Genomic DNA, 12,687 nt, shown 5'->3' with positions numbered 1-12,687 from the left:
CAGTGCAGCGGCAAAGCCACCAACCAAAAATTTCTACACACATTAGGTTTTTGGATTGTTGAGCAAATAGGCAATTTTCGACTAATTTAATCCATGAATAAGTCACTAGCATGGCACTGACAGAATTAACAACATGCTAATATTGGTTCACGAAAGCACATACTACGCTAACAATAGATACATCTACGCATAATGCTAGTATGGCTAAGACGGTAATAAACGGGAGCGGGATAAACGAGTTATACCCTCCAATGGGCCAGACAGAAGCCGCAGCAGCGGTGGCAGCAACAGCGTTCTCAGCGGCCTCCTTGTCGGCTTCAAGTTTCTCGGCGGCGGCACGCTCGGTGTCGGTGGACATGGTGATGACGAGGGCGACACATACGTAGAGGAAGTAGATGAACGAATGCGAGCAGTCGCGTAGTCGCTTCCCAAAAACCTAATCGCCCCTCTCCTGTACAGGATCCAGAGAGGTGGGGTTTCGGTGACCTGCTCTCCCGTCGACTATGTACGGGGCGAACGGGATGGAGTCACCAGCGGCAACAAAGGAACGACGGTGGGCGGTTCGTGTGGAGCAGCTTGGCTAATTCTCGCAATCCGCTCTGCGCGAGGTGGGCGATGGCGGAGGAGGAGCGTGCGAGGGCCTCTTCTATTCTCAAGCCCCAATAGCATGTAGAAGAGAAACCCTTATAAGGAGGTCCAACTCCTCTCCAACTTCCGGGGAAGGGGGGGACTAAACTTCCCACTACATCTTTTTTTTGAGGCATCTACATCTAGTGCCAACTACATCTAGTGCCAACTAAACCCACATGGGCCCTTAGAGATTTTCAGAAATTGCTAGATGGGCCTAAAGCCCACCTCATATTTCAGCAAAGATGAGGCGATGACGGCTCTCTAAAGATGGAGTAAGGTTCTCCCCGCCTAGCCCCCGCCCCGATGATGCTTCTAGCGTCGTCGGAGGGCGTGTGAAGGTTTGTCTTTGGTTGATTCGCTTGCATCTGATCTTCGTTCGTCTTTGTTCGTATGTGTGCAGGTTGGATCCTCATATATATGTTTTTCTTCATCGGCGGCGGTTGTTGTTCTGGTGTGTTGGTCCTCCGAGGATGTAGCACGACGACTTCCCGACTATGTGTCACAACAAGGTTTGTCCTACTCCGTTGATGGAGGGGTCATGATAGTGGTGCGCCCTCGGCTCGCTCCAGTACTTATAGTCGTCGCTAGGTGGTCTACGTACTTGAATGTAATGTTTACTTCTGATGTTTTTGGTACTACCTTGATAGTTTTTTTCCGAGTGTACTACTGTTTTTTTCATAGTGTACTACCTTGATAGTTGATGAATAAATCTAATTTAAAAAAAATCTTGGTATATACTACTACTAATAAGTCACGAGATTTTCAGATTAAGCATCAGACACTTTTTTACGTTGTTTTTCCCGTGCCGTATACAGACAGGAGAGAAGAGAGGAAAGCCGAGTTCGATCTGACGGCGGAGTCACGACCGTCCACGAGTGGGTCACGACGGCCTCCCGTCAGAATCAAAAGCACAGCCAACCCCCAGCGCAGACCCACCCAACCCAACAACGCACCCCAAACGAATCGCCCCTCGATTGTTCGCTCCCGAGCACCGACCCAACCCTAGATCTCGCAGCAGCAGCGCAAAGCCGACGCCATGGCCAAGCCCTGGGGCGGCGTCGGCGCCTGGGCGCTCGACGCTGAGCGCGAGGACGAGGAGCGCGAGCACGCCGCGGCCTTCCCCGCGCCCGAGCCGCCCGCCGCCGCGGGCGGCGCCGCCAGCTTCCCCAGCCTCAAGGAGGCCGTCGTCGCCGGCGGCGGCAAGCAGAAGAAGAAGAAGGGCACCACCCTCTCGCTCTCCGAGTTCACCACCTACGGCGCGGCCGGCGCGCCTCGCCGCGTCGCCCCCGCCGAGCCCAAGGGCCTCACCCCGCAGGAGATGATGATGCTCCCCACCGGCCCGAGGGAGCGCTCGGAGGACGAGCTGGACCGATCCCGCGGGTTCCGCTCCTATGGCGGCGACAGGGAGCCGCGCGGTGGCGGATTCGACGACGAACGCCGCTCCAGCAGGGATTCGGATTTCGATATGCCCTCGCGTGCCGACGAGTCGGACAACTGGGGCAAGAATAAGAGTTTCTCGCCGGCTCCTACCGACTCTGGCCGGCGTGATAGGCTCAGTGGCCCGTCTCCGCTCGGCCGCTCTGACGACATCGACAACTGGTCGCGCGACAAGAAGCCACTCCCGTCGCGCTACCCTAGCCTTGGAACCGGTGGCGGTTTCCGTGAATCATCTGGCGGTGGTTTCCGTGAATCATCTGGTGGTGGTTTCCGCGAATCATCTGGTGGTGGTTTCCGCGAATCATCTGGTGGTGGTTTCCGTGAATCATCTGGTGGCGGTTTCCGTGACTCACCGGGGCCATCTGACTCTGATCGCTGGGTCCGCGGTGCTGTCCCTGCCCCTATGACCAACAATGGTGATAGGCCGCGCCTCAACCTCAATCCACCAAAGCGTGATCCCTCAGCCACCCCTGTGCCAGCTGCTGAGGTCGCACGCAGCAGACCAAGCCCCTTCGGGGCTGCTAAGCCCCGTGAGGAGGTGCTGGCTGAGAAGGGCCTTGATTGGAGGAAGATGGAGGGGGAGATTGAGAAGAAAACCAGTCGGCCTACTAGCTCGCACTCCAGTAGGCCGAACAGCGCACATTCCTCCCGTCCTGGAAGCCCTGGATCACAGGTCTCTGCAGTTGGGAGTGAGGGAGCACCAAGAGCACGGCCAAAGGTAAATCCATTCGGTGATGCCAAGCCACGGGAAGTGGTGCTGCAGGAGAAAGGAAAAGACTGGAGGAAAATTGACCTTGAGCTGGAGCATCGGGCTGTTAATAGGTATGTTATATATTAGCCCGCCTCTTGATGATAACATAATATACCGTTTCTTTTCATAATGTATAGCTGGAGTACTGACATAATAGGTTAAGAATGTTATAAACTTGCGCAAAAGTTTTCATTTTGCTAAGTAACCACTAGCTGGCCTGTGGCATATCTGAGTATGCTTGCTGTAAGTTGGAACTGATCACTATGACACTATCTACTCTATCCTAACCACAAGTTATATGCAATTTTGTCAGAAAATCAATGCTCAGTTGCTATACATTTGTTTATAAATCCCACAAATAATACTTCTGGTGATTTTAGGCATCTTATTATCTGGAATCGTGGATATTATGAAGTTATCCGAAATGAGTATGTATGTTGAAATTTACAAGAATGCTATGGCTAAATGTAATCTGGTTTGTCCTGAATGTAGTGGCAATATGGAAACCTGTTTGCGTAGACGCTTGCATTTAAGCTTTTCAGTCACTTTCCTGTGGATATGAAACTATGGAAGTATGTAAGCAACTGAGTGAGGGTTGTAGGGAATGCGGTCATATACTGCAAGTATAGCATGCCTTTCGGTAACAAATTTGTGTCATTGTTTTTTTAGTAAGGTCATGAAATGTAAGTCTGATAGGTTACTGAGATTCTGGAGGCATGGCATTAGCCATGTTTTCTTTCTTTGCATACAAAATGCTGCATTATGGACATGTGAAAGAAGGCATGCCGAAATATTCTTGTCGTGCTAAGCTTAACTAGAAATGAACAGTTAGATTTGTATTCTTAGCTTGATTTTGTACTATTTAGTTTCAACCTATGATGATACGCTATTGTCTTGCTTTCTGATAAGCTGATCTCTCGACATGATGGTTAAATCCTTTTGACACATGTGCTTTTTGTTAAATTATGGGCATGAATAAATGGACCCTGCCTGATTCCACCTTCCTCACATTTGTGGTTGACTCATCATTTATAGCATAAACTGCTTTGGTAGTGATTCTTCATCCCATTGGATATGTTTGTTGTTCCTTTTCTTTGAGAGGCCTATTCTTCTAGCTTCTAGGTGCTGCTGTTTGCTTGAACCAGACCTTTTCTTTGACAAGTCTATTATTGCTTCCAGGTGTTGTTTAACTTAAAAAGAATCCTATTTTTCAGGCCAGAGTCAGAAGAAGAGAAGAATTTGAAAGAAGAAATTAACCTTCTCAAGGTGGACTTGAAGGAAATTGAGGCCATTGCAGGTGATGGTTCTGACCAAGCAAAAGAAGTGGCTGAGAAGATATCTCAGATGGAAAAGCAGCTTGATCTGCTTACAGTTGAGTTAGATGACAAGATTCGATTTGCGCAAAGACCTAGTTCTGGAGCGGGCAGGGCTGCAGCATTTCCACCTGCTAGTGAGGAACCACATGTTGCAGTGGCCCACATGGACAGACCGCGTTCCCGTGGTGGTGTGGAAACATATCCGAAACCAGTTGAAGAAAGGTGGGGATTTCATGGTAGCAGAGAAAGAGGCTCTTTTGGTGGAGGTGGAAGTTCAGACAGGTTTGTGCAGTTTCTTTGCTAAGTTTGATCATGCATGTTTTCCAGAGTTTTTCATAGTCTTTTAGTATGTTTTGATGGATGTAGATGTTATGCTCTGTTATGTTACTTCCACCATGTTTAGCTGAATATTGGATCATTTAGGCAGTGATTTCACTAGGTATAAAAATAGCATATATAATGTTCCAAGGCAATATAACTTTGATTCCAACCGCTTTTAGATTGTGTGCTAAGTATGCTGCTATATATCATGTTCAAGACAAATAGAACTTTGATACCGGCTGCTTCTAGATCATGTGTTGTTTGTGAGTGAGAACGAATATTACTCGATTCATCATGGTAATCAGCCAGGCATGGCAGCTCTCATCATACCATAATCTACTGTATTTAAGTAGAAAGAATTATGCTGCAAATCACACTTCTCTTTCAAGCATTACATTTGATGTCGTCATTTAGGTAGTGCTGTCAGCTTACTGTTTACGTGGTCTTTCTTTTTCAGGTCATCAACAAGGCAGGGATGGTGAAGAGGAGTTTGAAGAATCAAGTGTCAATGGGAACTTCTGGGGTCGCTGTCCTTTTTGGGGTTTTGAAAGTGGAAAAGAATAAGTCATTTAATTTTTGTCGTGCTTGACTCTCATTTTGTTCGAGGTAGAAGATTGGAGATAATCTTTGTCAACAAAGGTTTACTCCGCGTGAAGCTATTGGTTACCACCTTTGCTGTAGGTTTCTTTTTGCTTCTTTCTTTTGCCGTTTCGTGTCAAAACAAAACCTGTCAAAAAATTATGCTAACTGACTATTGCTCTTGAGTCCTGGATTGGATCCTTGTGTCCAGTTGTTCGTTTCCTGGAGCAGGATAATCAGGATAATCTTATATTCTGTTGCATGTGTTGGTCGCCTGCAATATATGTAGGTTGAGAAGTAGTATTTCTGGGTTTGCATTACTGTGCCAGCATTTCCCTGGAGTATTATTATCCGATCATGGTCATGTGGCTGTTTAGTGAGACAGTAGCGTAACTGGTATCTAAATCGTGCCCAAATTCCACCTCTCTTACAGAATTTAGGCGCAAACTCTCAATAAATTTTATTGCCAGTATTGACAACTTTTCGCTAGACAAAATTTGGAAGAGTTTGGGCAAACCGAACGAGCCTCACGTATTTTTTGGTAGCGTTAAAGCCGGTGACAGTGCTGTAAAATGTGCTCCTTGAAAAGGTCCACGACTCTCTTCTTCCAAACCCCAGGCTCGTTTCTGTCCAATAAGTTTACTAAGTGAATGGGAATCCTATAGTTTGACCGGCCTGGGAAGAGTAGTCAGAGGCAATTCGCTAATATGAAGCTGTTTATATCGGCTTTCTTTCCTAACTAACAGGAAAAGAGAGACATGCGAGTTCTATCCATGTTCAGCAGTCCCTTTCCATCTTGATACTGTTGATGGCAGTACCGCATTTGGCGCTGCCTTCCTCCATGTCTACCACACTCTCACCCTGAAACCTGACCACCACAGGTCAGGGAACATGTGTCCCAGACCGTGTCACCTGAGTTCTCCACCATCCGGTGGTGGCCGGAGGGAGGGGTTCCGAACTTTCTTGATCGTAGTTAGATTTTTGGTTGTACATGACTTCGGTTCAGGTGATGATGACCACGAAGAATTATTTTCTTCTAGATCTCTTACCGAAGTAGCGGTTCTTTCAACTATCGACATTGGATATGGAAGATGGGTGTGCAAGTTGTCTCGGGTCCTTTGCCATTGGGAGGGTGCTTTGTGTGTCTTCATGTTGGTGTTAAGGTGATGATTCGTCTTCTTTTGGTGGTGTTGCGGGTAGGCAACGGCTAAAGGTTGACCCTTGGGATTGGATGATGTTCTCCCTGCCATTTTGGGCGGTGAAGAGGTTGTGGCACCCTTTCCCCTCCTCGAGCGTCTCCCTGATGTGACCCGATGGTTCGTTCTCCCTCTTCGTTGCTATCTCTGCCGCGTTGCAAAGCTGACAGAAATTTTGGTCATGAGACTGTTCGGCTCAGAGTTTTTGATCTACACAAGGCTTCTATGATGACGCCTTCTTCTCCAAGGCGGGCCAGCTGAACCTTAGCACAACGACTTTCCAAGCACAAAAAACAATGCGAGGGCGGCCTCGACGCTGGATATTGAGTTTGTTTAGCTCTATGTGAACCTGATTGTAATTTCCTTATTTTTTAGATGTCTCATATCATTGAATTTTTTAATATGAATCGGAGGCCTTATATTCAAAAAAAGAGGGGTGGGGTAACAAGGAGAGAGGTTCAGGTAGATTAAGGTTACTCTTTGCTGCAGTTTTTATTTGAGTGGATTTTTCGACAATTTGGAGGAAACTAGCAAAAGAGCTCGTGCGTTGCAACGGGAGAGAAAACATAACACACACTCTTCACTGAACAACCATCACTCAAGACCACAATAGGTTCATCTTTTTTATTTTATCTTTTTTATTTTTGCGAGGCATCATATTTGTGTTGCCGCTTATCCTCCTTCTCACCCTCGCCGGCGATGGCCTCGGTGTTCACACAAAACAACAAAAAACGTGTGTTGAATATGGTTAATCCTAAGGCGTCTCTCTCTCTCTCTCTCTCTTTGAGAAATCTGTCGTTTTCCCTTGCGACATTTTTCAGAGGTATGCACGTGTAGTTATCGATGTTTTCTTTTCCGTATATGGTTATAGTGGAGTGTTTATTTGCAATCCGAATCGCCGCCGGTATGAAAAAACGGATCTTGCGCTATAAATTATAAGTTTGCTTCCATAACAATATTTTAAAAATATTTAACAGGTAAAATTAATATCATATTTAGATTCCACATATTTTTCTAATAAAATTTCATATATAATATGTTAAAATCGAAGTTACGGTTTAAAAGATACAGATAATTTAGAAAATCATTTGGTTTACTCAAATATATTCCAAAATAATATTTAAAGATACTTAAAAGGTAAAAATAATCTCATATTCGTATTCTACATATTTTTCTAATCAAATTTCATATATAACATGTTCAAATCGGAGTTACGGTTTAAAAGATATGGATGATTTTAAAAAGCATTTGTTTGACTTAAATATGATCCGCGGATGAATTACCTAAAACATCAGTTTTTTTTCGGAAAATGTAAAATAACGGTTCGGGTGTGACTTAAATCCGGACGGCGGGTTGATTTCAAGAAAAGACAGGGACTTTTGATTCGTTTTAACTTAAAACAAGATTGCGGATTGAATTTTCTGAAATAGAGGGACTTTTCTAAAAAATGGCATGACGCACGAAAGAAACCCAATTTGCTTTATTATTAGGTAAAGATATAGTCATGGCTCTCGGTCAGCTAGTATGGGCCTTGCTTTCTCGGTTGGGCCAGGCCTTTTGATTCACAATTATTTCTAAACTATAGGAACCGAGAAAATGCATAATTGAAATGGTATGTACGCACGAATATCATATGAACGGTATAAACCTCCAGATTTAGCACTAAAGTGTTCTTGATACGTTGCGAGAAAAAAAAACGTAGGAAATATACAAAGAAGTTCTAGATCAAAATTTTCCTCCAAAATGAAGCTCAAAGGATTCCTTGGAAAACTTTCCTTATAATTTGTTTCCTATGAATGAAAGGAACTATGTAAAAAATCCTAAGGATTAGAATCCGTTAAAAAATCAATGTGAATCAAAGAAGGTCTACACAGCAAGCGACATGAGAAGACAAGCAGCAAGACAGAAAGCACCAAGTTATCCTTTATTGTGCTAGGACATGTGGGGCCATTCCTAATAGTTGCATTTTCACTTAAGTCTAGTACTAGGGCTTCCTCGCCTCAAGGACAAAAATGTCTTTCACTTCGTTGTCTTTGGAACTATTTTTTTCAGACTAAGCATTGCTTAGATGGTTAGTTTCCTGAATTATTTTTAGACTATCTGGCAATGTTGCTTCAGTAGGAGGTGATGTGTTCGTCAACTATGAAACGAATGTGGTCACTTCGTCAATTTCAAAGGAATGGAAAAACCCAGCGGAGCCCACTAGAAGGTCCAAGCAAGCGAGCGAAAAACCCCCGAACAAGCTAGTAAAGAACGAGCAAAATCCGTCTGGACGTAGTCGATGGAGATTCAATGTAGATTTCCGCCATCGCCTTGAGACGACGAGGTTAGGGAGGGTACCTCGTCGCCCAAGTGTGATGGCGAGATTTATTTTCATCTTTAACGACGATCGAGATCGAGATCTATTCAAGGATTTAACGACGGCGACTAGGGCTCCAAGGATTTGGTCCTTAGGGGCACGTGCACAAAGATTTCCCGGCTGGTATCAACAAGGTCAAGTTGGCTCTGGTTGGGTATCAGCAACAACAACACGTCGACGACTCATTCTGGCAGTGGTATTGATCGTTCAGTGGTTTGGGGACCTTGATATAATTTTTATTACGTTTGAGGTGTTTTATACTTCTGATGAACTTTTATAAATTCGGATCCTTTTCAACAAGAAAAATGTACGTGTTGTTTTACTTTCCCTCTCCGTGCCTGCCACTTTAACTGAAGGTTACAACAGTGATCCTCTAGCTCAAGAAATACTTATGGCTCTCTCAGTCGACCCCAACAGCAAACTACCTTTTACCAGCAGGAAGGGGTGCTGAGATACAAAGGCAGGATATATTGAGAGCTACTCCCTCCGATTCCATAATATAAGAACGTTTTACACTAGTGTAGTGTGAAAAACGTTCTTATATTACGGGACAGAGGGAGTAATACACAACTCAGTAACACATGGTCGTCATTGGCACCATCACGTCCCGGACTTTTTCGGCCGATTGACAGCTTGAGAACTCGTTGATTTCCTTTCGTCGCTTGCCCCTGCGCACGGCGGCGGCTGACTTTGAGGCTTGAGTCTCCTAGCAAGGAGAACTTCTCCAGGAGCGACTCCGCCCCAGGACTCCTCCCGACTCCCGACTCCTTCCGTGTCGCCCCTACGCGGCGACCGGGGGGAACCCTAGCGCCACCGCGTCCTCGTCCCTCCCCCGACCTCTCCTCCTCACTGCCGTCGGGGCGTGCCGCCGGGCAAAGCCCGGTCGGCGGCGGCGGCGGCGGGATCTCTTCTCCTACGGCACGCTGGATCTGGCGCGGGCGGATCGCGGCGGTGGTTGGCAGCGCGCTGGAGGCGGGGCGCGCCGGCGCGGGCTTGGGGGCGACGGTAGTTTCCCCTGGTGTGCGTGGGAGTCCGCTCGAGGCGCGCGGCGGCAGCCCTCGGCAAGCGGTGGCGGGCGCTGGGTTCTCGGCGGCGCTCCGGCATGTGCAGGCGGCGGTGGTCCCTGTGCGTGGTCGGCGGCTCGTCTCTGACCCAGACGGCGCGGAGGATGGCGGCAGCCCGGCGTGGCCGGTGATCTGATGCGGTGGTGCCGGCGGCTCGCTGATCTGCCGGTGCTCCAGGGTTCTGCCTGGTGGTGCTGGTGGTGACGGCGGCCCGTGCACGAGAGTTGGATCCCTTCGAACTGATCTGGGTGAAAACTTGCCTTCGGCGTCTGCTAAGGCCTGCGGTGGCGGCGCTATCTGCGTCGTTCCCTTCTTGAAGGCATCGCCTTGGAGAAGTCCAAGGCCACTCTTTGCTACCTCTGGGGGAAACCCTAGATCGGATGATCGGATGACGGCGGCGCTCTGGTGTCGTTCCTTCCTTGGGGGCGTCATTCTTGGAGGTACACACGTGATCGAGGGACCAGAGGGCGGATTCTTTGGTGGGAGCGGTGCTTCATCCTACACACTGATGGCGACGGATCTTGACGGCGTGGCGCAGTGCAGATTCGGAGTTCGTTGTGAGAGGATGGACTCGCGCAGGAGGACTACGTGTCGGGCGTCGTGGTGGCATCGATGGCAGAGAGACCTGACACGGTACATGCAACAGTACAGTTCTGAAGATGGATTGGTGACAGGTGGCTGCGGCGACCTTATACCCGGCAGGCGTCCTGGTTGAGGAGTGCGCCGGACTGGTAGGTGCCCCATACCCGGCAGGCGTCCTGGTTGGGACCTCAGGTCTTAGATGTTTAGGTTTGGTTGCGATGTCTGTTTGGTATTAGACCCAGACTATCTGCACCCCTTCATCAATTGGATAGGTGTAGCGACAGTTGTTACTTAGACGGTGGCTTTAGTCTTACTGTTGTATGGCTTTGTAAGGTCTTGTGAGAATAATTAATAAAGTGGCCGTATGCATCGCCCAGATGCAGAGGCCGGGGGTCATCCTCCTTTTCTAAAAAAAAGCTCAGTAACACATTTTTATAAGCTCTGCGTTCTAGTCGAGTGGGTGGCCATTCTGGCACTACAATGGAACAACCACTTACCATAGAATCAAAACAATATTTGCCTTACATTATACAATGTACATAATGCCAGCAAGCTAAGATGAAACACACTAAGTTACCAGGGCTACTGTAGCCTTTGAAAGTGCCTAAGGAAGCCTGGACTATGATCAATATGGATTTTGTGGAGGGGTTTCCCAAGAGAAGTACTTATGACTCTATTTTGGTGGTTATTGGCAAGTTCAGTTAACATGGTCATTTTATCCCCCTTAAACATCCCTTTACTGCTCCTCAGATAGCACAAATATTTGTTGACAATATTTACAAACTGCATTGGTTGCCTAAAGAAATCATTTTTGACAGGGATCAAAGATCCACTGATCACTAGTCATTTTTGGCAGCAGCTATTCAAACTGACAGATACTCAACTAAACACGAGCAGTGCAAGGTATCCAGAAACTGATGGCCGGACTAAAAGGCTGAATCAGTGCCTTGAAAATTATCTACAGTATTTTGTTCATGCTTGACCTCACAAATGGCTTCCTTGGCTGCCTTTAGCTGAATTTCGGTACAACACATCTTACCATTCAACACTCACCACATCCCCATTTGTGGCGATGTATGGTAGACTGTCTCGGCAACATGGCATCACTTCATGGAGTCCCATGCCTTTGACAGAGTTGGATGAATGGATCAGATCAAAGCTCTAGCAGGCATGAATGTTGTCACTCAACATCAAGTGCAGCAAGCTCAAAAGCACATGAAAGCTCAAGCAGATAAAGTGGCACGACAGTTCTTTGTAGTTGATTCAGTGTACCTAAAACTGCATAACAATTGCTCGATGCAGCAACTAGAAGTTGCTATTCAATTACATTGGACCATTACTAGTTCTGCAGAAAGTGGGTTCCATGGCTTACAAATTTCAGCTTCCTGAAACTAGGAAAGATTCATCCGGTCGGCCGTCGCATTACTGAAAAAAGCAGTCCGGAAAGGCGGACGGCGGAGGATGGGCGACCTTGCGCATCTCGCCTCTGGCGATTGCGCCGCCCCCGTCCTCGCGCCCCTCGCCGGCGGCCTGCTTCCCGCCCCTGCCCTCCCCCCGGCTCCTCTGACAGCGATGCCCCGGCCCTCCCCACCCTCACCCCCGTCCTCTCCCACCCCTCGCGCGGACGGCTTGCGGTGGGCGGACGTGGCTGCGGAGGAGGATCTCACGGATGCTGCCGCGGCGGCGGCAGGCGCTTGCCTCCCTCCTCGGCGTTTCGGTGACCGGCTGGCTGAGGCCGTTGCCGCTTCTCTCCCAGGTGCTCCCTCGGCCGGTGATGCGATCCCCTCTCCCGGCCCCCTCCTTGCTGACCCCCCGTCGATTCCCTCCCTGCTCCCCCTCCCCGTCCTTTGAAGAGCGGCGGCTCCCGCCCATCTGCACCACCTTCCCCACCTTCCCCTGGCGCTGGCAGCGGTGCTAGTCGTCAGGGTCGTGGGGCCCGGTCCATGAACTGGGGGGTGGCCGGATGGGCCGATCTCGGGACGGCGGCGCTCTCGTGGCGGTGTTCTGCCGATGCTCGTCGGTCCCCGCGGCTGGAATTGGCCCCTCCCTGCTCGGCTCCGGCCGCCGCAGTGCGTGGGGGCCCAAAATTCCGCGCTTTCTGGCCGCTCGCGGCCGTGCTGTGCTCTCCGTCGGTGCCGGCGGCGCTGCGGTCGTGGGTGGAAACCCTTCCCTTCACCCATGCGCCCCCGTGTGGGGCCGATGTGGGCCTTGTGGGCCGGCCACATCGGGGGGGGGGGGGCTCCTTCCCTCTCCCTGGCCTTCCTTGGTTGGGCCGGTCCAAGCTGGGCCGAGCGGGTCTCTCCCCTCCCTCGGCCCAACCCAGCTCCCCTCTTTAGGGTTCTCGCAGGACGCTGGCTCCCCATCCCAGCCCTGCCCCGCATCCCCCTCGCCGCCACCCCACCTCTCCCTCGCGCCCTCCCCCGCACCACTCTCCCCGCCGACTGCCTCTCGT

At 49.0% G+C, this 12,687-nt stretch overlaps 1 protein-coding gene across 1 annotated transcript; it reads left to right on the top strand.

The window, feature by feature from the left end:
* Window positions 1–1,568: 1,568 nt before the first annotated feature.
* Window positions 1,569–5,337, top strand: LOC119364609 (eukaryotic translation initiation factor 4B1-like). Its single transcript, XM_037630092.1, has 3 exons — window positions 1,569–2,889; window positions 4,033–4,416; window positions 4,913–5,337. Exons 1-3 carry the CDS (start codon window positions 1,667–1,669, stop codon window positions 4,935–4,937), a joined length of 1,632 nt encoding a protein of 543 aa, XP_037485989.1. The 5' UTR covers window positions 1,569–1,666; the 3' UTR covers window positions 4,938–5,337.
* The last annotated feature ends 7,350 nt before the right edge of the window (window positions 5,338–12,687 follow it).

The sequence above is a fragment of the Triticum dicoccoides genome, chromosome 2B, assembly GCF_002162155.2.
Source record: "Triticum dicoccoides isolate Atlit2015 ecotype Zavitan chromosome 2B, WEW_v2.0, whole genome shotgun sequence".
Lineage (NCBI taxonomy): Eukaryota > Viridiplantae > Streptophyta > Magnoliopsida > Poales > Poaceae > Triticum > Triticum dicoccoides.
This window is presented reverse-complemented; position numbering and strand designations above follow the sequence as displayed.

Coding starts and splice junctions, on each gene's coding strand:
- LOC119364609 (XM_037630092.1), top strand. CDS start 1,667: ATGGCCAAGCCCTGGGGCGGCGTCGGCGCCTGGGCGCTCGACGCTGAG. Junction 2,890..4,032: donor GAGCATCGGGCTGTTAATAG/GTATGTTATATA, acceptor CCTATTTTTCAG/GCCAGAGTCAGAAGAAGAGA. Junction 4,417..4,912: donor GGAGGTGGAAGTTCAGACAG/GTTTGTGCAGTT, acceptor TTTCTTTTTCAG/GTCATCAACAAGGCAGGGAT.